Raw genomic sequence first — 25,000 nt, 5'->3', positions numbered from 1 at the left:
TTTATTCTTTCTTTCTTTCTTTAATCTCAAACAACAACAACAAACAGCCATTGAAATGATGTCAGACAAACACAATCATGTGTTCGAGAGGGAACAGGAGGAAGCAAAAAGCTGATTTAATCCCGTCCCTTCTTCACAACTTCCTCACAACATCATAAAATAAATACAACAAAAAGAAATATATAAAAGTAAAATACAAAATAATGACAAAATAATAAATAAATACAACAAAACAATTAATGAACAAAAATCAAGGCATACTTAAACTGGCCTCCTACAATATCCTAAACTCGAAAAAGTTAATTCCCCCAGTCACTGCCCATATACCACCACAGTAACGTTTTCCATTACCCAGCCGTGATTGCAGTTAGTATCCTCATATGTTACCTGTTGTTTCATATAAGAACCAGAAATGTAACAGAAGAACTACATACAGAAAATAAATAGTTGTTTAGAGGTTAGGCTAGTGCTTTGTGTGACCTCTTCAGGACCGTCCCACGATGTTACCCCACAGACTGATATGCACATGCTTTTAAGAGCAGTACGTACACAAGGTTGTTTAAAATGTAGTTTTCCTCTTAGATGATATTTACCTCCTCTATCTTGAAACGTGTTTTGAATGTTTTCAGGCAGTGCATTATTTCTTGCTTTAAACATTATTATTGCTGTTCTAACTTTCACTAAGTCCATAAATTTCAAAGTCTGTAATTTAAAAAATAGAGGATTCGTATGATCAAGATACCCAGCATGATTTATTATCCTTACTGCTCTTTTTTGCAATGTGCATATCCTTTGTAAGGTACTCTTGTAGTACTACCCCAGATTTCAACACAATAGATCAGATATGGTACTATGAGTGCACAGTACAGAGAGTGTAGTGTTGCTTGATTCAAGATGTGTCTGCATTGACTCAGCACTCCAATGCTCTGTGCCATCTCAGTACACAGATACTTAATGTGGGCCTTCCAGCAGAACTTGTGGTCTTTTAAAACACCCAAAAATTGTTTTCATAAACTCTTTCTATTGCAACATTATTCATTTCTACATGAACATCTTCATTCATTTTACGATGTCCAAATAACATAAATTTAGTTTTGTCCAGGTTCAATGATAGTTTATTTATATCAAACTAACTTTTTAATTTATACATTTCTTCCGTGACCACTTCCAAGAGCTGCTGCAAGTCTTCCCCAGAACAAAAAATATTCGTGTCATCCGCAAAGGCAACAAACTTCAGTACATTTGAAACTCTACAAATGTCATTAATGTACAAAATAAATAGCTTCGGGCCCAAGACTGACCCCTGTGGGACACCACAGGTAATGTTCAGGCTCTTTGACTTGTGATGGCCCATCTGCACAAATTGAAGCCTGTTTTTAATGTAACTCTTAATCCAATCCAATGCAGCCCCTCTGATGCCAGACCTCTCCAGCTTTTTAAGTACTATCTCAAGATCAATTGTGTCGAATGCTTTTTTTAGGTCAACAAATATTCCCATAGCATATTTCTTATCATCTATGCAGTTTGTTATTTCCTCTACCAACTCAATCAATGCCATAGAAGTTGATCTGCCTGATCTGAACCCAAACTGACTGTCCATTAATATATATATATTTTTTAATGAAGTAATCCAGTCTTGTAACAAAAAGTTTTTCAATTATTTTTGAGAACTGAGGAAGCAAAGATACAGGTCTATAGTTGGCGAAAAGGTGTTTGTCACCATCTTTATACAATGGAATTACTTTAGCAACCTTCATTTTATCTGGAAATGTTCCTGTTATGAATGATAAATTACATATATGTGTCAACGGATCCACAATTCCATTAATTATTTTCTTTACAAGACTCATATCAATATCATTCCAATCTTTTGACGTTTTACTTATACACTTATTTACAATATCAATAATTTCCTTATTTTTTACAGTTCCCAATATGATTGAGTTTGGATGTCTCTCCACACATTTCTCCTCAACACATTTCTTCTCGGATTTATTTATTTCTTTGGCCAGATTAGGACCCACATTAACAAAGAAACTGTTACATTTATCAACCACTTCATTCCTGTCAGTAAGTGTTATGTCATTGTCCGTAAACAATTCAGGGTAATCTGGTTTGGTTTGTCTTTTTCTAATAATATTATTTAATATATTCCATATACTTTTTACATTGTTTTTATTATTCTCTAATATTTTATTATAATTATCCTTCTTACATACTCTCATAATATTAGTTAAATTATTTTTGTATTTCTTATATTTAATCTCCGCCTCTTTCGTTCTATATTTTATGAAGTGCCTATCCAGAGTATTCTTTTTCTTACAGGCATTTTGCCGTCCCTGAGTCCCCCCAGCTTGAACCTTAAAACAAACCTTGAACCTTAATGTCATTAACTAATAATCCGCTTACAGTACTACTCTCCATATTGTTTGTAAAAATATTGTCAATCAGAGTGGCACAGTGAGACGTTATTCTGGTTGGTTTTGTAATTGTTGGAAATAAACTCATACATTACTTCCACAAATGCATCCGTCATTTTATGCTTGTTGGGATTCAACAAGTCTATGTTAAAATCCCCACAGACATATTTGACTTTTTGCTTTTCTTTAGTGAATACCCTTTCCACATTTTCTATAAAGATTTCAATCTTTGACCCAGGTTTCCTGCCACGCCTCCTCCAATAATGCAATTAAGTTCATATCCCTGCAAAACAAAATCTGTACCTCTCTCGTCGTTAAGCCATGTTTCTGAGATGGCGATAATGTTAAAAGGCTTTTTGAACTGCGTTAGATATTCTTTTATCTCATATATCATTTATGTTATCAGACATGTTTGAATACGGATGAGAACAGCATAAACCAAACAGAAGTACTTTTTCACTAGGTGGCAGAATCATGAACTCCCAGACTTGAACTAATGGTTACATAAGTCATCAAGCTGCTCAGTGCTCCTAACACACATCACTGTGGCCTGTTCTGGACTGCCATTCAGTTTAACAAACACCTTGCAGTTTGCATCCATGTGGGCTGAACGTTTCCCTTCTTTTTCAGGAACCTTGCTTGTTTTGCTACATCTGCATTTGCTTTAGTGAGATGCTCGTTAATATAAACATTTGTGCCCTTCAATTTACTGCCCTTTTGTTCTTCCTGTTAGCAAACCTGTTTGATTTTCTGGTCCTTTGTTGGTATAATGTGACATGCTTCAACATCGTCTCTGTTTACAGAGATGTCATTGTCACGAAGGAACGTTGTTACCTGCGCCTCCGTTGAGTCATCATGTTCATCATTGTCCTCTTGCACTCCTTTCAGGGCCTCGTGTAAGACCTGGCTTGATCTTCAGACCAGTTATAGTGACATCATTCACTCTCAGATGCTGTTCCAAGAACTCAATCTTGTTCTTTTGCTCCGCGTTCTGTTTCTTGAGCTCTTTGATTCATTCATCAGATTTATTATTGTACGTTGCTGGTTAGCTATATGATCAACAGGATCAATTATTTTAATGTACAGAAATAAAAACATTTGGAATTAAATTAAAGCTGACTGAGCAGTTTGTGTTGATATGCAGCGCCACCGTGTGGTCGCAACAGGACACACACAAACAGCTGTGTGATGTAAACAAACAGGATCAGGTGGTTCTCTGGGTCCAGTTCTTCAGCAGTCAGACAACAAATGTTTTTATAAATCAAACTGATTTATTTGTCACTTGATCAGAATCTGTTTACTTTAATGTTTTAATCTAATAAAATAAACATGTCACATGAAGTCTCATTAACAACCTCTGCACAGGACGCTCTGATCTGAGCTGAGCTGATCCGAAATGATCCGAACTGAGCTGAGCGTCTTAATTTAACTTTGGTTTTAATTGATTTTTATATAATTGTGTATCTGATGAGTATATTTTTTTCTTTGATCACCTCAGTGATAAAGTAAACAAGTTAACAACCAAGTCAGGCCTGTTAGAGTGTGCGTGTGTGTGTGTGTGTGTGTGTGTGTGTGTGTGTGTGTGTACTCGGAGGACGGGTTTCATTGTGTAGTTTTTATTAAAAACATTCACACGATCACAAAACGGGAATAAAAAAATAAAATTAACTCAGAAGAAGAAAATCGCTCCGACTCCAGAAGGACGACAGGACGAGGACCTACAGAGACCACTTCACTTCTATTTACAGAGACCAGATCCACACGGACCAGGACCAGCAGGAGGAGCCGGACCGACGGCAACAGGGCCGCAGACACACAGACAGGTGAGGGGGGCGGGGCTACACCTGACACCAGGGTTAATGCAGTAAAATCCATTTTAAAATAAACAAATCATCCAATCAGAGAGCTCCACACCGTTACCGGGCAGGAAATCAAATCAACACAGTTCTGTTAGGTCACTATGCTGAATGGAGGGGAGGCTCATGGGTAATGTAGTCTTCAGAGAGAACTACAGTCTGATCAGACTGAAGCTCATTAAAGATCTCAGGCCGAGCGACAAAAACATCTGATGACAATTAAAACATCCGCTCGTCTCCACGCCGCTCGTCAGGTCAGCACGAGTCTACGAGTGCAAACATCAGCTGACTGACTCCAGATCAGACAGCTTCAGTATTAGCAACATTAGCATTGGAGCCTGTAAACGGCCTGATTTACTGCAGTCAGTGAAGACACCCGGAAGCATCACGTGATTTAACAGTGTGTTGTGCTCTGAAAACTACAAGACACAGGTGGCCTACACTCCATACTGCACCTGAACGCAGCATCTGAGACGCTAAAGGAGCGCACTGCGTTCTCTGTCCAGCCTGTCAGTACTGCAGTAAACATACACAGTACTGCAGTAAGCGTACACAGTACTGCAGTAAACGTACACAATACTGCAGTAAATGTACACAATACTGCAGTAAACGCACACAATACTGCAGTAAACGCACACAATACTGCAGTAAACGTACACAGTACTGCAGTAAATGCACACAATACTGCAGTAAATGTACACAATACTGCAGTAAATGTACACAATACTGCAGTAAATGCACACAATACTGCAGTAAATGTACACAATACTGCAGTAAATGCACACAATACTGCAGTAAATGCACAAAACGTACACAGTACTGCAGTAAATGCACACAATACTGCAGTAAATGTACACAATACTGCAGTAAATGCACACAATACTGCAGTAAATGCACACAATACTGCAGTAAATGCACACAATACTGCAGTAAATGCACAAAACGTACACAGTACTGCAGTTAACGGACTCGGCATTACTTGTTTGTAAATAAAGTTTTCAGACTTGACATGTCTGTCGCCCCCCAGTGGTCCAGTCAGAACACTTCCTGTTGATCAGTGAGTATTGATCTGTTGTGTTTCAGGTAAACGATGACATCATCAGTCACGTGACGCCGTGTTGTGGTGAACTGATCCTGGACGTGCTGTCAGCGGCTCTGAAGTGGTGTCTGTCCGGCCGGCCGGCAGGGTCAGAGGTCACCGGAGGAGGAGGGGGAGGGGTGGGGGTGGTGGTGGTGGTGGTGGGTTACAGTGTGAGAAGGTGATTATTCATCATCATCATCGTCACCTTCGTCCTCTGCATCCCTCTTCCTCTTCTCCCCCTGAACAGCTGCAGCATCCACATCTGGGAGACAGGAAGGTTTTTCAAATTAAAGCAACAAAAGAGAATCAAGACAATGAGATTTTCACAATAAAGTCAAAACAGTTTGGGAATGAAAGGATACATTTAAAGTTGTATTTATTATTATATAGACTTTATAATATATATATCTATAATATAAACTATATGCTATACTGAGTCTGCTCAGTTCTCATCAAACTGAGTCGAACACTTCAAAATAAAGCTCCTCAGCTTCTTTCTACTGAATCAGCTGATTCTGTTATTTCTAATGTTGAAAAGCGGAATGTTTAAAACCAACTGAACAAACCTCCATCTTCCTCCTCCTCCTCCTCCTCATCATCCTCCTCCTCTTCAACATAGTCTCCATCGTCCTCTTCGTCCTGAGAGACAAACCCGTCAATGAGACAAACTGTCCACAGCTGATCTCTGAGAGTGAGACCTCATCTCTACCTGCAGACTCACCTGGATTCCCTCCTTCATCAGGTACGACAGGCCCACCTCGTCCTCATCCCCCTCAGAACCTTCTTCATCATCCTCATCCTCATCATCGTCGTCGTCGTCTCCAGGAGGGCCGGCTACATCGTCATCGTCTGGAACAAAAAGTCATTGAAGCGTTCACACATCTCACCGTGTTTTAAATATTTATCACATCTCTGAGGTGAATTCATTAACGGAGCGACATCATAACAGCTGATCGTCTGCAGACAGAAGAAGCTCGTCAAACTGTCGCTGGACTGAAAACAACTTCCTGATATTACAGACGGCGGTCAGATCACCTGTCTGCCTGATTATTAACATCAAAACTTCATTATGTGGAGACGATTAATGAAGCCCGTTGATCCGACTGTCAGTACACTTCTGTTTAAAGACTCTTAATAATAGCCGTGTCGGTATCGAGCGGCTGGCCCGAGTCTCACCGTTGTCGGCCTCTGAGTCGGGCACCTCGTTGTCCTCCTGGTCATACCCGTCCAGGTACGTGAGCTGAGGCAGCAGCTCAAAGACGCTCTCTCTGTAGTCCTCCAGCGAGGACACTTCACAGCTGTACAGGTCCAGACTCTTCAGGTTCTTCAGGTTCTGCTGCAGAACAGACGAGCGGACAGAGTCAGAACATGTCGTCACCACACCGAGAATCAACCTGGTTCGATATAAAGCCAAACACCAGACCGGACTGTAATAACAGAGGTCACCACTCGGTGTCAGACGTGTCTCAGCTGCTCCTGACTGGAACACGATGAGAGCTCATGAATGAGAAGCAGCTACAGTCCATCAGAACCGCGGCCACGTCTGTTTATTTCTCACACGGCCAGCTGAACTTTTCTTCTTCTACAGCAGGGGTATTCAAATAAAATTCAAATGGGTCCAGTTAGAGAAAATTTCCTCAAGCAAAGGTCCGGAACATCAAAATGTCTAACCTGCGTTATGATTTAGTGTGGTATATATTGAGGTAGCCTGGTAACATCTGCATTCAATCAACAACTGACTGTCAAATCAAATAAAGAAAGAACAATTCAAAAACATTTCGACAATATTTATTGTCACTTAACATTTAATTATACAGATATATAACTCTGTAGATGTGTATTATTTTCTTCTCTCTTTAAGGAAAAGAAGGGCTGCATTTAGTGAATAGTGAAATAAACGCACATTTTTAAAAAAGCTATTATATTTATTTTCACTATTCACTAAATATAATAGCTTTTTTAAAAATGTGCGTCTTAAAATAAAGTACTTAAAATTTGAAAAATAAAGTGTAGCAGCAGCTTGTTAATGTTTCACACCTTAACAGTCTCAACCAATTTTACAACAGATAGATCTCAACACGTCTGTTGGGCAGTGAATGAATGGGTCAGGATCCAGGTGCTCTGTTCATATTGGGCTCTGACACTGCTTATTTTCTGTGACCTCAGTTCAGACCTGAGTGGGTATGTTTGCTCAAAAACTTTGTGCTTTGTCTCATAGTGGCGTTTCACATTGACACTTTTTATGAGAGCCACGGTCTCTGAGCATACGAGACAGACTGGTTTTGTGCTCCCAGTGGGAAGAATGAACATGAATGAGTCCGTCCATTCTGGGTTGAAAGCTGTGTTTCAGAGAGCGCCATGTGTGGTTATTTTTCTGTCGTCTCCAGCTCACTCGTCTCTCTGTCTGTCACTCGCTTCTCACCTCTTTCATCTGACTGTTTTCAGAGTCGCAATGTTTATTGCCTGGAATGCACAGATTTGATTGGCTGAGTAGCATCACATGGGATGGCTTAACTCGCACGCAATTGGTCAGTGGATTTCCTGATCCGCTAAACCAGTACCGTAAAGTCTAGAAAAGCTGCACCGGTCAAAATAGAAGCCCCCGTCAAAATTTGAAACACTTAAATAATTTATTGACTATAGGTCCAGGTCCGTATAGGACGGCGGCTGGGTTCGGACTCGGACCGCCTAGTAGTGACCAATGTTCTACGCTGTGACATCAAAACCACAAAGAAAATAAACCCAGAGAGAAGATGGCAGCAGTGTGGGGGGAAACCTCCACAGCACCTCCTGAAAGTGTTTCACAATAAAAGCCTTGGTACGACATGAAGGGCTTCTGTCCATTGAAATGCTGGTGAGCTTTTACTTTGAAATGACACAGGACGTGTTGCATCTGTACGTTTCTCTCCTGTGTCTCAGTGGGTCATAACGAGGAGCTTTTATTGTGAAGAGTGTAGGAAATGAAAAGTGTTTATGAGTGAATTAGCAGCGCTGCTAGCTGCTATTCTTCAGTAACGCTGCAGGAGGAGTGTTTACAGCTGCCTGCTCCTCTCACCTGTGCAGTGTTACCTGTGGACTCTGAGCTGAGAGCTGCAGTGGAGACGTGAACTCACCAGAACCTCGACGGCGCTCAGCTCTTTGATCTTGTTCCCGCTGAGGTTCAGGTACGTCAGGTTGGGACATTTCTCTGCCAACGTGTCCAAACCTCCTGAGATGGTGTTATCGCTCACCTCCAGCTGACACGCAGGGAGACAGATGTTGGTGCAACCACATCAGGCAGTACATGTAAAAACAGCAATGCATTGTGGGAACAGGAAGTGCAGGACTGACCTTGCGTAGTTTGGGCAGTGGGGGCAGTTTGGAGAGCGACGTGAGGCCGACGCTCACCATGCTGAGGATCTCCAGCTCCGTGTACTCGTCCGTCAGTCCCTCAACCTCCCCGTCGCTGGAGCGACAGTTATCCACCACCAGCTCCACCACCTGACCACAAGACACCACGTGACTGTGACATCATCCAGCACCAACACTCAGTCAGCTGTCAGACACATCATCAGTAATGTTTCTGTCTGGACATCAACACAACAGCTGCCTCAAACCTCCTGCTTCTGTCTCAGAAACATGAAGATCTGACGTGTTGACCCGTGACAGGTGGTCCACACAGAAACCACATCAGACCTGTCAAACACAGGCAAGAACAACAGGTGGACTCCAAACAGTTTAAACCCAGTGTCAGACCGAGACAGAGACCAGGTCCAGTTCAAACCAGCCCAATAAAAGGCAGAGCTGAGAGTTTAAAACTGGTTCTGTTCATTAAAACTTCACACACTGAACACACCGGAAGTACAAGTGGAGAGACTCATCTCAGACACACACACACACACACACACACACACACACACACACACACGGACACGCGCACACACACACAGACAGACACACACACACACACACACACACAGACAGACACACACACACACACACACACAGACAGACACACACGGACACAAACACACACACACACACAGACAGACACACACAGACACAACTAACTATATTATTATGTAGTTTTTGTACCGGCTGATGACGAGAACAACATCGTGACGTGGTTTTAAGGAGGTTCGGTTTCAGTAATGGAGGGAAACATCACGCAAAGTTCGGATCAGAAGAAGAATCAACCAAAACGTGAATCTCATGTCAGGATGTCTCATAGTTACCGTCAATAGTTAGTTACCGTCAATAGTTACCGTTACATTTCTCATGTTTCGGGTGAAACATCGTTACTCTGAGTCAGTAACGCGTTACTCTGAGTCAGTAACGCGTTACTCTGAGTCAGTAACGCGTTACTCTGAGTCAGTAACGCGTTACCGCCGTAAAATCCACCAGCTGCCCACAGCAGTTTGTGCGGGAAGAGCGGGGCGAGTCACGCATTAAACTTCAGTCTGCTCATCTTACCGGACCGCTGCTGGAGCTACTGTGGGCCGAAGTGACCCGCAGGACCCGGACAAGTGCTGGACACGTTGACCCGCGCTGGGGCAGAAACGGTTCCGTTTACAGCCCAGTGCCCTGAGAATGTGCGGATTGAAGAATGGAGTCTGGTTCGACGCGCCATCAGATTACACGCATCGTGGTTAACCAACTATTTAACTGAAGGTTAAAATGGAAGCTCGGCCGCTCCTTGGACCGGCGGGCTTTAACCGACGGAACCGAAACCCGACCAACATGCGGGCTGTGTCTGTCCCTCTGTCCTGCCGAGCACAGCGCCGTCCCTGAGACAACTAATCCGGACCGCCGGTCCAGTCTGCGGCTGTGCGCTCGCCAGGTTAGCCTGTTAGCATGAATGCTAGCTGCGCGATGCTCCGGGGAGTCCCGCGAGCGGCCACGAACTCAGGACGGAGAAAGCGGCGGCACGCGGCGGCTCCTCCAGCAGCGGCCGGAGCCTCCATGTTGGAACCGCGCTGAACTAGTTTTCTGGGTCAAAATGTCGGAAGAGACACGGACCGAGCGGAGGAAACGGACCGAGCGGAGGAAACTCGACATCCGCTCGCGCTGAATGTTTTCATCATCGTCATTTCATCGTTCAGCCGAACCTCCTGGACATTAATCCATTAAAGTCCGCTGGGTCGGTACACACCTCCGCCGGGTCTCTGCTCCTCAGCTCCAGGCTGATCCTCTTCTTCATGTCCATGTCGGAGCCGAGCTGAGGCTCAAAACAAAGTGAACAAAGAAACTGAAAAGAAAAACCGGGCTCAGTTCGGCTCAGTTCGGCTCAGTGCAGCTCTCTCGCGGGCTTCCTCCTCCGGCTGCGACCAGGCGATCACTACACCTCCATGTTCGCTCGCGCCCGACCTCCGCGGGGAGACCACGCCCATCCGGAATGAATATTCATGTATTTATAGATCCTGCTCTCCTATTGGTCTGAAGATGATACACTCGCTCAGCTCCGCCCCCATCGTCTCATTATGCAGGACTCTTCTCTATGATTGGTGTAAATCTCAAAGGCTTGACTTCACAGTGACCAATGAGAGGGCTGACATGAAACATTTAAACTTTTCCCCCGCCCACTCTTTGTCCTCGATGGCGCCATATTTCACTGATCGCGTCAAGTTCGTTTTCCACCGAAACAACAAAGACAGCAACAAGTTTTAAAGGCGCACAGTGAGAAATGTTAATGAGGAGAGGAAGGTTTTCATTGGCTGAAACAAACCAAACAAACAAACAAACTTTGTTTTCGTGACTGAATAAAGTAAAAAAAAGAGTCAAAGTCAACCTTCTTGTCATTTCTGCTGTAGACAGAGGACACACACACACACACACACACACACACACACACACACACACACACACACACACACACACACACACACACAGTGGCTGTGTCTCAGTTCAGGGGCTGCAGCCTTCGAAGGAGCATTTGAAGGCCAATTACGTCACAACGCAGCGCGAAGGCCGTCCCAATTCGAAGGCTCCTTCAAATGCAGCCTTCTCTTCCCTCTTTTTGTCGCACCGCTACTATCCTTCGCGGCCTCCCATATCCCAAGATCCTTTGCGTGCCCGAAACAGAAGAAAGAAAGAAGGAAAATGGCGACATCAAGTGGTGTAGATCGTCACTTTCGCGGGCCTGGGCGGCAGAAATCGTGACGTAAGGGTGAGGGGCGGGAACACCTGGTGACGCAACCAGGAAATGCTCCGAAGGCGAGACCGTCCCATTTAACAACGGACGCGGCCTTTGCGGCCTCCGAAGGCGAGTCCTTCGGAGGCCGCAAAGGCCGCGTCCTTCGAAGGATGGAGACACAGCTACACACACACAAAGAGCCTTGGAGTGAAAGACAAGATAAATATATATAAAAATATAAAGTGTAAAGAAAACAAGATGGTTTGTATGTGGCGGACCCTGCCACCTCTCTAGCTTCAAACAGTGTTCTGGGACCTTGTTCTCCTCTGAGAACAGCCTGTGTATTCACTGATGGAGACAGTTTGTATTATTACCTCATTAATATTGTAAATATTTGAATTTCTTGTTAACACGACACAGTGACACTTTAAATGTCTGCATATTATCTTGTACTCTGAAATAAGCATCTTTATTCAAACAATCTCACATTATTACTGCACTCAGGTTTTTCATACAAATCAATAATGAATATAATAATAATGGCTTTATTTATAGGACACCTTTCAAAAACAAAGTTATAACGAACTTCACAGTAAAACAAGGAATGAAGTCAATAAACCACAATCTATCAGTTATTGTCTGATGATGATTTGTCTGTATATGAATGCAGATGAATAAATAAATATGAAAAAGCTGATTAATATGTAAATAGTCAGCTGACAGCTGTTGGGTTCAGCTGACTTGCTCCGACTCTTTTGCTGTTCACCTGCATGCAACCAAAGCCTGCTCAGATGTGATTGGTCAGTACTGCTCAGACTATAGAGACCAGAACCAGACCAACACCAGAGACACCAGACATCTCTGCCTGCTGACGTCTGCATTCATATGCAAATATCTGTTTATAAGGATTCATAGAGAGAAAAAGAAAAGCGTTATAACAAATTCCCTTAAAGGTGCAATATGTACGAATTATATCTGAAAGACATTTATGTTCTGTGTTGGAGAGATTTCGACTGAAGCGGTCAATTCTTACATACTGCAGCTTTAAATCAACTTGAACAATAACAAACGTCTAAGATGCTAAAAGCAGCTAACGTTAGCTGACCTGATATCAGCTGTGTGTTGGTGCTTCGTCAGAATCTGACAACCTCAGAATGAGTCTGAACAACCAGCTGTCGTGCTCCAGAAACACTTAATGAACATTTATTCACTTTTTAAACGTCACAGCCGACCACACTGACACACACATAGTGACACACACTGACACACACACTGACACACACAGACACACACAATGACACAGTGACACACACACTGACACACAATGACACACACACTGACACACACAGTGACACACACAATGACACACACTGACACACATAGTGACATACAATGACACACACACTGACACACAATGACACACACACTGAGCTTCAGACACATGAAGGAAAATAAAGAGACGGACGAGGATTTTTAGTCAGAAAGATTTTATTTGGATTAAACAGCAGATGTCGCAGTTATAGACCCTTTCAGTATAAAAGTCTTTAAAAATATAAAATGTGATAAAAAAGCAGAGAGAGAAAAAAAAACTGGTGACAGAATAAATCATCTGAATCAGAGTAAACAGGATATGATGTCATCAATAACAGGAAATGAATCGTTGGCAGGTAATTGTTTAAAATAAATCATTAATAGACTCGTTAAAGGAACAGCCTGACACCAATAGAACAGGAACATGACATCACTTTTTTGGCAGGTAAAGTTTTCCAGTTTTATATCATGTGATGAACATGAACATCGAGGCGCTGCTGTCATCAGGGAGCGCTCCCTGAACCTGGACAACATCAGCTGACAGCATGACGACACACTGACTGACGGCTTTAAAGGAGAATGAGACGGGACCCAGAGTCGACCCAGAGGACACCACAGGTCATCAGACAGGACCGTGTCATATTGAACTGGGCCCACAGACACCGACAGGACTTCATGTGTTTATTCACCAAAACACAGAATTAACACGAGGCAGCGTGAAGGAGAAACCCGCCGGACTGTGTGACGTAAGCATCTCAATGTTTACATTTGTTCTGTTGGTGGGACGTTTTTCTGCTTTCCTGCTGATATTACAGAAGACAGGAAGTAACCGTCTACACGTCGCCTCCAGCGAGAGTTAAAATACTGACCAACCAATCAGAAGAGAGGAGCTGATCAACAGGTTTGATCAGCGTCTCTGAAGCTTTGTGGACATTTTGTCTGCCCTGGGTTTTACCTGTCAGGCTGACAGTGGAGCTTTACAGGAAGGGAGGAATTTACCACATTTTTCTTTTCTTCCCAAGTTGAGAAAGCGAGGACATCTTTAAAAAGTCAAAAATATATTTGAACTTAACAACAATCAAAGATAATACAGGTCGGGACACAGGTCTTTTTGGTAAAGTTTGTCTCATGTTTAGTCAAGACTAAAGTTCACACGAAGAAGAAGAGAAGAGAAAATACAACCTGATATAAATAAACACAGAACGACATGTGAAGGAATTTACAGACATTTACAAACTTATTTTTTGGAGTTCCAGAAGTCAGACCTGAAGCTGCAGCCGTCTGTGACCTGCGTCTGTTTGTGATGCAGTTTGGTTCAATGAATCAGAACAATTCAAACAGACAGCGTGAGATCACACAGCTGCAGCCTGAACGTGTCCAAAATGAAGAGAACAGAAATATTCATGTGAATGAATTAATGATGAAGATCGTTAAAAACGTGGAGCGCTGACATCAGACAAGACGAGAGGAGACAATTACAGGACAGGAAATACTCGTCTTTGTTCTGATCACCTGACCCTTTAATGTGGACGCTGGTGTCCATGACAACTCCTCTGACTGACAGGAGGGTTGCTGATTGCCTGAAGCCTTTGGACCAATGAGCTGAGGGCTGTTTGTTTTCACCTGTGTGGGTGGAGCTTATGAGTCCTGACAGTCAGGTGGGAGGTTCAGGTGACAGCTTCTGTAGATGAATCCTCTGCTGTGATTGGCTGTCCTGTGAGTTAAACTCCACCCACCTGCAGCCTACAGAGTAAACACACACACACACACGCACACACACACACACACACACAGTTGCTGCAGTGTGTCAGACTGTGTGTTCTCGTGGCGGCAGCGTGTGCAGCACCTGGTCGAGCAGCTGTAGCGCTCTGTGCAGGTGAACCTCCAGCCAGCAGGGGGTGTCCTTGATGCTCTGACGGGGGTAATCACACCCCCAACCTTTAACAAAGCTCAGACGCACGATACACAACCTGCGCAGGTCATCCACGCCCAGACCTGCTGCTGAACACACACCTGGAGGAAGACAGGAAGTCACACTTCACTCAACTGACTGATGACATCACACAGGTAAACTCGTCTGAAACATAACGTGACGACTGAACAAGAGCAGGTGATGTTTTCAGTGAGCAGCAGTCTGTCCTACAGATCTGCTGCCACCGGGGGGCGCTGCTGCACAAACTACACACACCACAGACAACTGGAACTATGTCATACTAATGACCTTTATTGAGACAGACAGACAGGTATCCAGAGAGACAGACAGGTACTCGGAGAGACAGACAGCTGCTACTCACTGACTGCGGGGGCGATCCCCCCCACGCTGTTTGGTCCTGGAATTGCACCGACGACCGCTGCTGCCTGAGTCACTACAGCTGCCTGAGCTGCTGCCGCCTGCTGCTGCATCTGTCTGTGGCACTGCCTCAGGTCAAACACCTGGAGACACACAGGTGAGACATAGACAGGTGAGACACACAGGTGAGACACAGACAGGTGAGACACACATCCATGTGTACTCTGCAGAAAGGAGCTGCTGTTTCCACACAGACCTCTGTCAGGACCTGTTACAGAGACAACACGTCTGCTGCGTCTTCAGTCAGAGACAGACAGCAGAGTGTCGTCTGCGTATCGACTCACCTTGATGTAGGCTCCGGGGTAGATCTTGTGGACTCCGTCTCCAGGCGCTCGACCCGCCTCACGGTCCAGGTAGAAACTCTGGACGAACACTGAGTGGTCGCTAAGGCAACGCATCCAAACGTCCCCCTCCCCCCGACACTCCAGCTGAACCCCCCGGCCGATGTGAAGCCTGCAGGAAAAGAACACGCAGAAGACGAACGAAGGATGAGTCAGGAGACAAGGGACAGAGACAGGACTACCAGTACTGCTACTGGTTAGACTGGTCACCTGGCGCGGTGGCTGGCGGCTGTGCGGTGGACATTACTCAGCTGTCCCAAACAGAAACGGTCTCCTCCTGAAGGGTCCACATAACCGTCCACCGTCACCAGAGGACAGCTGGACTGGACCTTAAACATCTCCCCGACCTGGACGTCCAACTCAAAGTATGAGATGGAACACCAGAACTCTGGACCTGAGAGACAGACAGGGACAGATTGAGAGACAGACAGACAGAGAGACAGGGACAGAGTGACACAGGAGGACAAAGTGAGACAGAGCGGGTAAAAGGAGAGGATATGTTTGGACATTGAGGACAAGATTGGACAGAGAGGACATGTTAGGACAGTGAGGACATGTTGGGACAGAAAGGACATGTTTGGACCGTGAGGACATGTTGGGACAGAGAGGACATGTTGGGACAGAGAGCACATGTTTGGACCGTGAGGACATGTTGGGACAGAGAGGACATGTTTGGACAGTGAGGACATGTTGGGACAGAGAACACATGTTTGGACCGTGAGGACATGTTGGGACAGTGAGCACATGTTAGGACAGAGAGGACATGTTTGGACAGTGAGGACTTGTTGGGACAGGTGTGGTACCTGGGTGGTTGGACACTGGTTGTGGATACGGAGCAATACTGTGATGCTGTGACCCTGCAGGAACAAACACACTCAGAATAAAGTACACCTGTACTGCAGTCAAATACTAATACTGCAGTACTTTAGTCTGATACTTAATGATGTCATACAGAAGTGAGTGTTGGGGGCGTGGTGATGATGATGTAACGGAGGCTGCTGGTGGCTCCTCCCACTCTGATGAGGTCCTGCAGGGCTGTAGGGGGCAGGATTATTACCTGGCCATGTGGCTGCAGAGACACACGGGACACAGGTCAGTATGTGTGTACTATTACTGTGGTATTAATACTTCTACAACTACATCTACTACAACTAGTACTATTGCAGCTACTTCTACTACTACAGCTATTACTAATACTACTACTACTGCTACTACTACTAATAGTACTACTACTAGTACTACTGCAGCTACTTCTACTATTACAGCTACTATTAATACTACTACTACTGCTACTACTACTACTGCTACTGCTACTACTACTGCTACTACTACTACTACTGCTACTACTACTACTGCTACCACTGCTACTACTGCTACTACTACTACTGCTACTACTACTACTGCTACTACTATTTCTACTGCTACTACTACTACTACTACTATTACTACAGCCACTGCTGCTACTACTACTGCTAGTACTACTACTACTGCTACTACTGCTACTACTGCAGCCACTGCTGCTACTACTGCTACTACTACTACAGCCACTGCTGCTGCTACTACTGCTACTACTACTACTACAGCCACTGCTGCTGCTACTACTACTACTGCTACTACTACTACTACTATTACTACTGCTACTACTTCTACTACTACAGCCACTGCTGCTACTACTACTACTACTACAGCCACTGCTGCTACTACTGCTACTACTACTACTACAGCCACTGCTGCTACTACTACTACTACTACTACTACTACAGCCACTGCTGCTACTACTACTACTACTACAGCCACTGCTGCTACTACTGCTACTACTACTACTACAGCCACTGCTGCTGCTACTACTACTACTGCTACTACTACTACTATTACTACTGCTACTACTTCTACTACTACTACTACAGCCACTGCTGCTACTACTACTACTACTACTACTACTACAGCCACTGCCGCTACTACTGCTACTACTACTACAGCCACTGCTGCTACTACTACTACTGCTACTGCTACTACTGCTACTGCTACTACTGCTACTACTACTACTACTACAGCTAGTACCATTGTACCAATGTACTACAGGTACTACAGGTCCTTTTTTACTAGCAGAACTACAAACATGGCATACATTATAGTTTATCTCAGGTATACTTCACTACAGTTCAGGTGTGTGCAGCAGTACAGGTGCAGTACCAGTGTTTGGGGGGCTGCTGTACTCGGGGCTCTGCTGGGGGGGGGAGGTGGGGGTGGGAGGGTGAGGAGGCTGGGGGGTGTGAGGAGGGTTGGGGTGAGGTGGGGAGGCGTGTCCTCTGTGGTTTTGAGGTGGTGCGATCTTCAGGAGTCCCTCGCCACCTCCACCACTCCTGCTGCAGACTACAGGAGCTGCAGGAGTCATGGAGCTGCTGCCTGCAGGAGACACAGGAGGACATCAGAGACACAGCAGGATGACAGAGACACAGGATGACAGAGACACAGGATGACAGAGACACAGGAGGACATCAGAGACACAGCAGGATGACAGAGACACAGCAGGATGACAGAGACACAGCAGGATGACAGAGACACAGGATGACAGAGACACAGGAGGACATCAGAGACACAGCAGGATGACAGAGACACAGCAGGATGACAGAGACACAGGAGGATGACAGAGACACAGGAGGACGTCAGAGACACAGGAGGATGACAGAGACACAGGAGGACGTCAGAGACACAGGAGGACGTCAGAGACACAGGAGGATGACAGAGACACAGGAGGACGTCAGAGACACAGGAGGATGACAGAGACACAGGAGGACATCAGAGACACAGCAGGATGACAGAGACACAGGAGGACATCAGAGACACAGGAGGACATCAGAGACACAGGAGGATGACAGAGACACAGCAGGATGACAGAGACACAGGAGGATGACAGAGACACAGGAGGACATCAGAACACAGGAGGACATCAGAGACACAGCAGGATGACAGAGACACAGGAGGATGACAGAGACACAGGAGGATGACAGAGACACAGGAGGACGTCAGAACACAGGAGGACATCAGAGACACAGCAGGATGACAGAGACACAGGATGACAGAGACAAGGGAGGACATCAGAGACACAGCAGGATGACAGAGACACAGGAGGACGACAGAGACACAGGAGGACATCAGAGACACAGGAGGATGACAGAGACACAGGAGGACATCAGAGACACAGCAGGATGACAGAGACACAGGAGGACATCAGAGACACAGGAGGACATCAGAGACACAGGAGGATGACAGAGACACAGCAGGATGACAGAGACACAGGAGGATGACAGAGACACAGGAGGACATCAGAACACAGGAGGACATCAGAGACACAGCAGGATGACAGAGACACAGGAGGATGACAGAGACACAGGAGGATGACAGAGACACAGGAGGACGTCAGAGACACAGGAGGATGACAGAGACACAGGAGGACGACAGAGACACAGGAGGACGTCAGAGACACAGGAGGACGACAGAGACACAGGAGGATGACAGAGACACAGGAGGACATCAGAGACACAGCAGGATGACAGAGACACAGGAGGATGACAGAGACACAGGAGGACATCAGAGACACAGCAGGATGACAGAGACACAGGAGGATGACAGAGACACAGCAGGATGACAGAGACACAGGAGGATGACAGAGACACAGCAGGATGACAGAGACACAGGAGGATGACAGAGACACAGCAGGACATCAGAGACACAGCAGGATGACAGAGACACAGGAGGACATCAGAGACACAGCAGGATGACAGAGACACAGGAGGATGACAGAGACACAGGAGGATGACAGAGACACAGCAGGATGACAGAGACACAGCAGGATGACAGAGACACAGGAGGACATCAGAGACACAGGAGGATGACAGAGACACAGGAGGACATCAGAGACACAGCAGGATGACAGAGACACGTTTTACTTAAGATGAAATAAAAGCCTGTGATTGACAGTCTGACCTGGAGGAGAAAGGGGCATGCTGGAATATATGCTGACAGGGCGGGGCTGGCTGTAGGGGTCAGAGTGGGGGGGCAGGTCGATCTGCAGACAGTCCTGCATGAACTCCTCCTTTATCAGAGACTGAGGACCTGAAGGAAGACGGGGGGCAGGACGAGGAGCATCAGAGACCTGAACACACCAGGATCTGTTCCTGTTACCTTCATCTGTCACAGCAAACAGCACAACAGCATAACTGAAACATTACAGTTTATAATAACACAGTGTGAGTGTAGTGTGAGTGTAGTGTAGTATGAGTGTAGTGTAGTGTGAGTGTAGTATGAGTGTAGTGTGAGTGTAGTGTGAGTGTAGTGTGAGTGTAGTGTAGTGTGAGTGTAGAGTGAGTAGTGTGAGTGTAGTGTAGTGTAGTTTGAGTGTAGTGTGAGTGTAGTGTGAGTGTATAGTGAGTGTAGTGTGAGTGTAGTGTGAGTGTAGTGTAGTGTGAGTGTAGTGTGAGTGTAGTGTAGTGTGAGTGTAGTGTAGAGTGAGTGTAGTGTGAGTGTAGAGTGAGTAGTGTGAGTGTAGTGTAGTGTGAGTGTAGTGTGAGTGTAGTGTAGTGTGAGTGTAGTGTAGTGTGAGTGTATAGTGAGTGTAGTGTGAGTGTAGAGTGAGTAGTGTGAGTGTAGTGTAGTGTAGTGTGAGTGTAGTGTGAGTGTAGAGTGAGTAGTGTGAGTGTAGTGTAGTGTGAGTGTAGTGTGAGTGTAGTGTGAGTGTAGAGTGAGTAGTGTGAGTGTAGTGTAGTGTAGTGTGAGTGTAGAGTGAGTAGTGTGAGTGTAGTGTGAGTGTAGTGTGAGTGTAGTGTAGTGTGAGTGTAGTGTAGTGTGAGTGTAGAGTGAGTGTAGTGTAGTGTGAGTGTAGTGTAGTGTGAGTGTAGTGTAGTGTAGTGTAGTGTGAGTGTAGTGTGAGTGTAGTGTGAGTGTAGTGTAGTGTGAGTGTAGAGTGAGTAGTGTGAGTGTAGAGTGAGTAGTGTGAGTGTAGTGTGAGTGTAGTGTGAGTGTAGTGTAGTGTGAGTGTAGTGTAGTGTGAGTGTAGAGTGAGTGTAGTGTAGTGTGAGTGTAGTGTAGTGTGAGTGTAGTGTAGTGTGAGTGTAGTGTAGTGTGAGTGTAACCAAAGTAACACAAGGATCACAAGGAACATGTTTGCAGTGTGGGTGTGTGTGTGTGTTATATCTGTTAAGCTACAGACTGGATCAGAACAGTCTGTTTCAGGACTGAGCGGCGCGCAAAGGATCTTGGGATATGGGAGGCCGCGAAGGATAGTAGTGGTGTGTCCTCCAAAAATAGGGAAAAGAAGGCTGCATTTGAAGGAGCCTTCGAATTTAGACAGTCTCGCACTGTGTTGTGACGTAATTGGCCTTCAAATGCGCCCTTTGAAGGCTGCAGACCCTGAATTTGGACACAGCCTCAGTTAAGTCACAGCAGTACGGCTCATCAAGCAGAGGGTTGGATAGACACTGCAGCTGTGACAAGCAAACAGGTTGGTGTGTTTACCGGGGAAACTACAGCTCACAAGCTGCTGCATCAGCTCCACCGCAGGCTGTTTGTTTCATTAACCAATCACAATAAAATGACCCAACCCACGCACACCAGACAGCCACTGAACATACAGTGAGGAAACAAACTGATTCTTGTCTCGTCTGTGGTCTGATGAAACTCCCTCCTGCTGTCCAGCCGACTGTCAGGGCCACTACATTTATTCAGTTTGTTCGACAGGAAAAAAACATCTTTCAGTTTTGCTGCTTTTCTTGATTTCTCCATCCAGAAACTTTGTGGATGTATTTAAGACAGAGTTTCAGGGTCACAAAGCTGCCGAGGCTTTCGTCATACAAAAGTTATAGACACAAGCCAATCAGAGGCGGAGTAGGGTGGGTCTTTGCAGGAAATCTAATGGGATCCTTTGACTACAGCTAGCTTACTGTGCTAATAGTTTTAGTTCCACCAAGCGGATGTCAATGTTTTCCAAAGATGTTGATAAAGGTTCTCAGTCGTCCTGGTACCTCTAAGTTCTGTATCATAGGCAACTGGAATTGTTTTGAGTTTGTTGAAGATGTTTCACCTCTCATCCAAGAGGCTTCTTAACTTCTAACTAACTGGAGGAGTCGCAGGCTTTTAAACGATGTGTGGGAGTGTCCTTACACAGTGTGGGAGTGTCCGTACATAGTGTGGGAGTGTCCTTACATAATGTGGGAGTGTCCTTACATAGTACAGGAGTGTCCTTACAGAGTATGGGAGTGTCCTTACGGTGTGTGGGAGTGTCCTCCTCCAGTTGACTACAGCACTGAGAATGTTTTCCGAATATTTCATACTGTTGAGCCAATGTAGCATTTTTAAATATTACTCATTATGGAACATGCTAGCAAACATTAGCATGCAAACATGATCAGAGGCTGTCTTGTTATTTCAATGCCGATGTGATGAAACAGGTTCCTCTGCCCGTCACATGATGAATATCAACGAGTTTGTTTACCTGCGGTGGTGGGGGACGCCACCCTCTCGTAGTGGTAGGGGTTCACACACACGCTGTCGTACTTCAGGTCGAACGCAAACTGACAGAACTTCACGTGTTTCAGCTCGTTCTTATGGAGGTCGGGCCAACGCCACAGACGGGCGTAGATCACGTGAGGAAACCCTTTCCTACCTGCCACCTACACACAGACAGACAGACAGACAGACAGGTGAGAGAGACACAGACAGACGGACGGTCAGTGAGGAAACATCGAAAAATGGAAATTTAAATAAGCTGTGAGAACAAACAGAGTCATGGTGAGCAGGAGGTTACCATGGAAACACGTGTGTGTGTGTGTGTGTGTGTACTAGGTGATGCAGGGTTAACCAGTCACGCCAAAACCACGACCATGACATCATGTCTGACCTCACGTGTGTGTGTGTGTGTGAGAGAGAGAGAGACAGTCAGAGCTCCACACTGTAAAAAAGATTCTCGTTCTGTATTTAAACCTGAACTAACAGATGTGTCAGAGACAGGAAGCACACATACACACACATACACACACACACACACACACACACACACACACACACACACACACACACACACACACACACACACAAACTAAAGCAGCCTATCAGAGCAGCGTGTCTTCTGTGTGCACAGGTGAAGGGCAGGGATAAGACTCTGCAGACAAAACACACACACGCACGCAAGCACACACATGAACACACACACTGCTTCACAGAGTTAGAAGCAGAGACAACCCTGACCATGCTAACTGTTAGCTGAAGCTAAAGGCTACACGTCACTGAAACCTGATCAAACCTTAAATCTGTCGCATTCTGGATCAGTAACTGTGGCAACGTGTTTCCTACTGTCTTCTCAGGGCAACAGCAGCTGAGGCTCATGGGTATTGTAGTATTTAGATGGTAGTCAGTGTATGAACCTGTAAGATGGTTCCATTAGCAGCTGTTAGCCTCATGCTAACGTCAGTGTGGGAGATTTTAAATTACATTTCACTAAAATAACTGAACATACCCCAAATTATGAGATGCAACTCTGATAACATTCCACTAAAAGAATAAATTGTGTCTGTTAGCTTAGCATAATCAGATATTTCCCTCATTAGAATTAAAGAAATAAAACTAACACGTGTACAAAGATTTATCTTTGAGCCTCTAAAACTGTGATTGTTGGAAGCTCTATTACCTTGTGATGCTAACGAGTGTCACAGTTTTGATTCAAATTCAAAAATCGATGTAATGAGATTTTAACTTGAAGCTACACTGACTTCCTGTTTGATTTCTCTTGATTGGACCGAGCTGCAGACGTCTCCTAGCAACAGATATTCACATTAAAGTCTTTACTATCTGAGACTTTTGTTTTCATGGTTCAACCTGGTTCAGAGAATCACAGCTGAAGCTGAAGCTGAGGAAGACGTCCTGTCGACTGATGAAGAGCTGCTGGGACTCACAACAAACATCTCACACCATCACTGCATTTTTTACAGTGTAGAAACTCTGTGGTCTGACATCCAGACGTGTACACATTCCCGTCTGTCTGCACACACACACACACACACACACACACACACACACACACACACACACACACACACACACACACTGTCTGGCTTAACTTAACCCGGCCCCTTTCCTGTGTTTCAGACAAAACAAGCCAGCCTGCCCTTCCTCCTCCTCCTCCTCCTCCTCCTCATCACACACACACACACACACACACACACACACACACACACACACACACACACACAGTCAGCTCTCTGTGTTGCTGTTCGGATGTTTGAAGTTTCAGGAGGTTTTTTAGGGGATTCCTTCAGACTTCATTTGTTCCTCACAAAGATCCTTTTTCTTTGAAGGTTCTGCAGGTCCTTGTGAAGAGTTGGGGTCTTTAGTGTCAAATGGTTCTGATGAAACTGAGGGAGGGTTCTGGGGTGTGCAGGGTTTCTAGGTGAGGTTCTGGGGCGTCCCGAAGAGACAATACAATGAGATATTAAAGGGTGTCGAGGGTTCTTGAGAGTGCTGTAGAGGAACCTGAGGAGGTTTCAGGGGTACTAAGAAAGGCCTCAGGACTTTGAAGAGGGTGAAGGTTCTCGAGTTCCAATGTTTGGATGTAAAACCTGCAGAGATTCTTCAGGGGGTTCTATGAATTCATTCAGAGACTTAATTGGTTCTTGAGGTGGTTCTGCAGGTTCTAAGGAGGCTGCATGAAGACTTGGGGAGGTTCCAAGGATTCATCAAAGGGCTCTGAAAGACCTTGAAGGGTCTGTGTCTTTCTGGGCAGATTCAAATGGATCATATGGAGCACACAGGGGTTCTTATAGAGGTTCTTGTCCAGAGATCCTTGAGAAGGTTTCAGGTGGTTTAACAGGATAACAGATGATCCAGTGGGTCAAAGGGTTCTTCAGAATTCTCCAGATAAACCTGAATATGTTCTGGAGGTAGTGGAGGAGGTTCCAGGGGTACTGAAATAGGTTGTATGGTTCTTGAGAGGATTTTAGGATTCTCACAGAGGATCCTCTTCAGGTCGGCTTTGTGGTTCTGGGGGCGTTTGGGCCAGTTTAAATGTTTCTCATGGAGCTTCAGGAGGTTCCTGGGGTGTTCAACAAAATACTGGAGGGATGTAAGGAGATCGTTCATAGTTCAGGGGCAGAACCACAGGATCCCATGAGGGTCCAGAGGGTTCTGGCTGAGGTTTAAAGAGTTCTAGAGAAAAAGAATTCTGAGTAGTCAAATCTTGAGAGGAGAGATTTGAGGAGGTTCTTAGGGTCCTTGAAATGGGTTCAGTGATTCTTGAAAGATTCCAGGTGTCTCCAGGAGACTGTGGGGGTGTTGGACCGAGATGTCTTAAGTCGGTCCTTTAAAAGGTTCTTGAGGGTCCTGAGGTGGTTCTGCTGGTTCTTGAACATGACGGCTCCTGTGAGGCTGTGAGCCGCCTGAAGTGTGATCCACGTTTACATCCTGATGAGTACTGTGACCACACACACACACACACACACCCACCCACACACCCACACCCACACACACACACACACACACA

The 25,000-nt window shown here is 45.3% G+C and overlaps 2 protein-coding genes across 4 annotated transcripts in view; both read right to left on the bottom strand.

Moving 5' to 3' along the window:
• Positions 1-4,020: 4,020 nt before the first annotated feature.
• LOC140996430 (acidic leucine-rich nuclear phosphoprotein 32 family member E-like) lies at positions 4,021-10,705 on the bottom strand. 2 transcript variants are annotated; one of them, XM_073466840.1, is made up of 7 exons: positions 10,489-10,705; positions 8,688-8,837; positions 8,471-8,593; positions 6,534-6,693; positions 6,079-6,206; positions 5,924-5,996; positions 4,021-5,619 (listed from the first exon to the last, which is right to left on the bottom strand). In XM_073466840.1, the coding sequence occupies exons 1-7, from the start codon at positions 10,540-10,542 to the stop codon at positions 5,540-5,542; spliced, it is 768 nt and encodes a 255-aa protein (XP_073322941.1). In that variant the 5' UTR covers positions 10,543-10,705; the 3' UTR covers positions 4,021-5,539. The 2 variants fall into 2 exon arrangements, with proteins under 2 accessions (XP_073322941.1, XP_073322942.1); XM_073466841.1 differs by having other exon boundaries at positions 6,534-6,690; positions 10,489-10,630.
• Positions 10,706-12,955: 2,250 nt separating this feature from the next.
• Positions 12,956-25,000, bottom strand: part of LOC140996408 (mothers against decapentaplegic homolog 4-like) — a 16,277-nt gene continuing 4,232 nt past the window's right edge. For both annotated transcript variants that reach the window (XM_073466802.1, XM_073466803.1), the window contains 9 exons: positions 21,962-22,139; positions 19,459-19,587; positions 17,665-17,877; positions 16,424-16,540; positions 16,275-16,328; positions 15,682-15,865; positions 15,415-15,583; positions 15,075-15,213; positions 12,956-14,793 (listed from right to left, as the gene is read on the bottom strand). In XM_073466802.1, the coding sequence (XP_073322903.1) occupies positions 14,588-14,793; positions 15,075-15,213; positions 15,415-15,583; positions 15,682-15,865; positions 16,275-16,328; positions 16,424-16,540; positions 17,665-17,877; positions 19,459-19,587; positions 21,962-22,139 (1,389 nt within the window). In that variant the 3' untranslated portion in view covers positions 12,956-14,587. The remainder of the gene's footprint in view (positions 14,794-15,074; positions 15,214-15,414; positions 15,584-15,681; positions 15,866-16,274; positions 16,329-16,423; positions 16,541-17,664; positions 17,878-19,458; positions 19,588-21,961; positions 22,140-25,000) is intronic.

Source organism: Pagrus major, chromosome 5 (genome assembly GCF_040436345.1).
Source record: "Pagrus major chromosome 5, Pma_NU_1.0".
NCBI lineage: Eukaryota > Metazoa > Chordata > Actinopteri > Spariformes > Sparidae > Pagrus > Pagrus major.
The sequence above is the reverse complement of the archived record's forward strand: the minus strand, read 5'-3'. Positions and strand labels throughout refer to the sequence as shown.